At 35.4% G+C, this 794-nt stretch overlaps 1 protein-coding gene across 1 annotated transcript in view; it reads left to right on the plus strand.

Moving 5' to 3' along the window:
- Positions 1 to 46: 46 nt before the first annotated feature.
- Positions 47 to 794, plus strand: part of EMH_0022450 (uncharacterized protein) — a gene marked incomplete at both ends in the record, with an annotated part of 4,731 nt that continues 3,983 nt past the window's right edge. The window contains one exon of the mRNA XM_013501959.1: positions 47 to 85. Within this exon, the coding sequence (XP_013357413.1) occupies positions 47 to 85 (39 nt within the window). The remainder of the gene's footprint in view (positions 86 to 794) is intronic.

Here is a 794-nt window from a genome sequence, read left to right on the forward strand (position 1 = left end):
AGCAGACGGAGTAGCGGTGTGTCTGCATCTATCTTCCTCAGGGCCAATGGAGGTGCCTATACACCTCAACTATGGGGTGTTTCAGGTATACATATAAACTAAATAGGTTTATATACACTTTTATCTATTGAATTGCAGTGTATATACACCTGAATTGAGGTGTATATACACCTGAATTGAGGTGTATAATATACACCTGAATTGAGGTGTATATATACACCTAAATTGCAGTGTATATTTGAGGTGTATAGGCAGCTCAATCGAGGTGTATGTACACCTGAACTGAGGTGTATATACACCTGAATTGCAGTGTATATACACCTGAACTGAGGTGTATATACACCTAAATTGCAGTGTATATACACCTGAATTGAGGTGTATGTGCAGCTCGTTTGAGGTGTACGTACACCTGAAACGGGTTTGGGTGGGTGAGGCAAACTATTAAGGTACTTATTTTTAAGGTGTATACGCAGGTAGAGAAAGTGTATTTGTTTATTTATTTGTTTATTTGTTTGTTTATGGATATCTAGTTATTTATTTATTTGTTTATTTAGCTTTTTATTTAGTTAGTTGGTGGGGGGTTGTTGATAGAGAGGGGGAGATATCAGAGGAGACAGAAGAAGGAGACAGAAAAGAGACAGAAGAGAGACAGATGGAATGAGACAGAGAAAGAAGAGACAGAGAAATAAGACACATAACAAAAAAACAAAAAACATCCCGCATTCGGTTCTCAATTATAAACAGTCGTTGCTATATATATATATATATATATATATATATATATATATATATAT

Source organism: Eimeria mitis, genomic scaffold, assembly GCF_000499745.2.
Source record: "Eimeria mitis Houghton genomic scaffold, Emh_scaff794, whole genome shotgun sequence".
NCBI classification, from domain to species: domain Eukaryota; phylum Apicomplexa; class Conoidasida; order Eucoccidiorida; family Eimeriidae; genus Eimeria; species Eimeria mitis.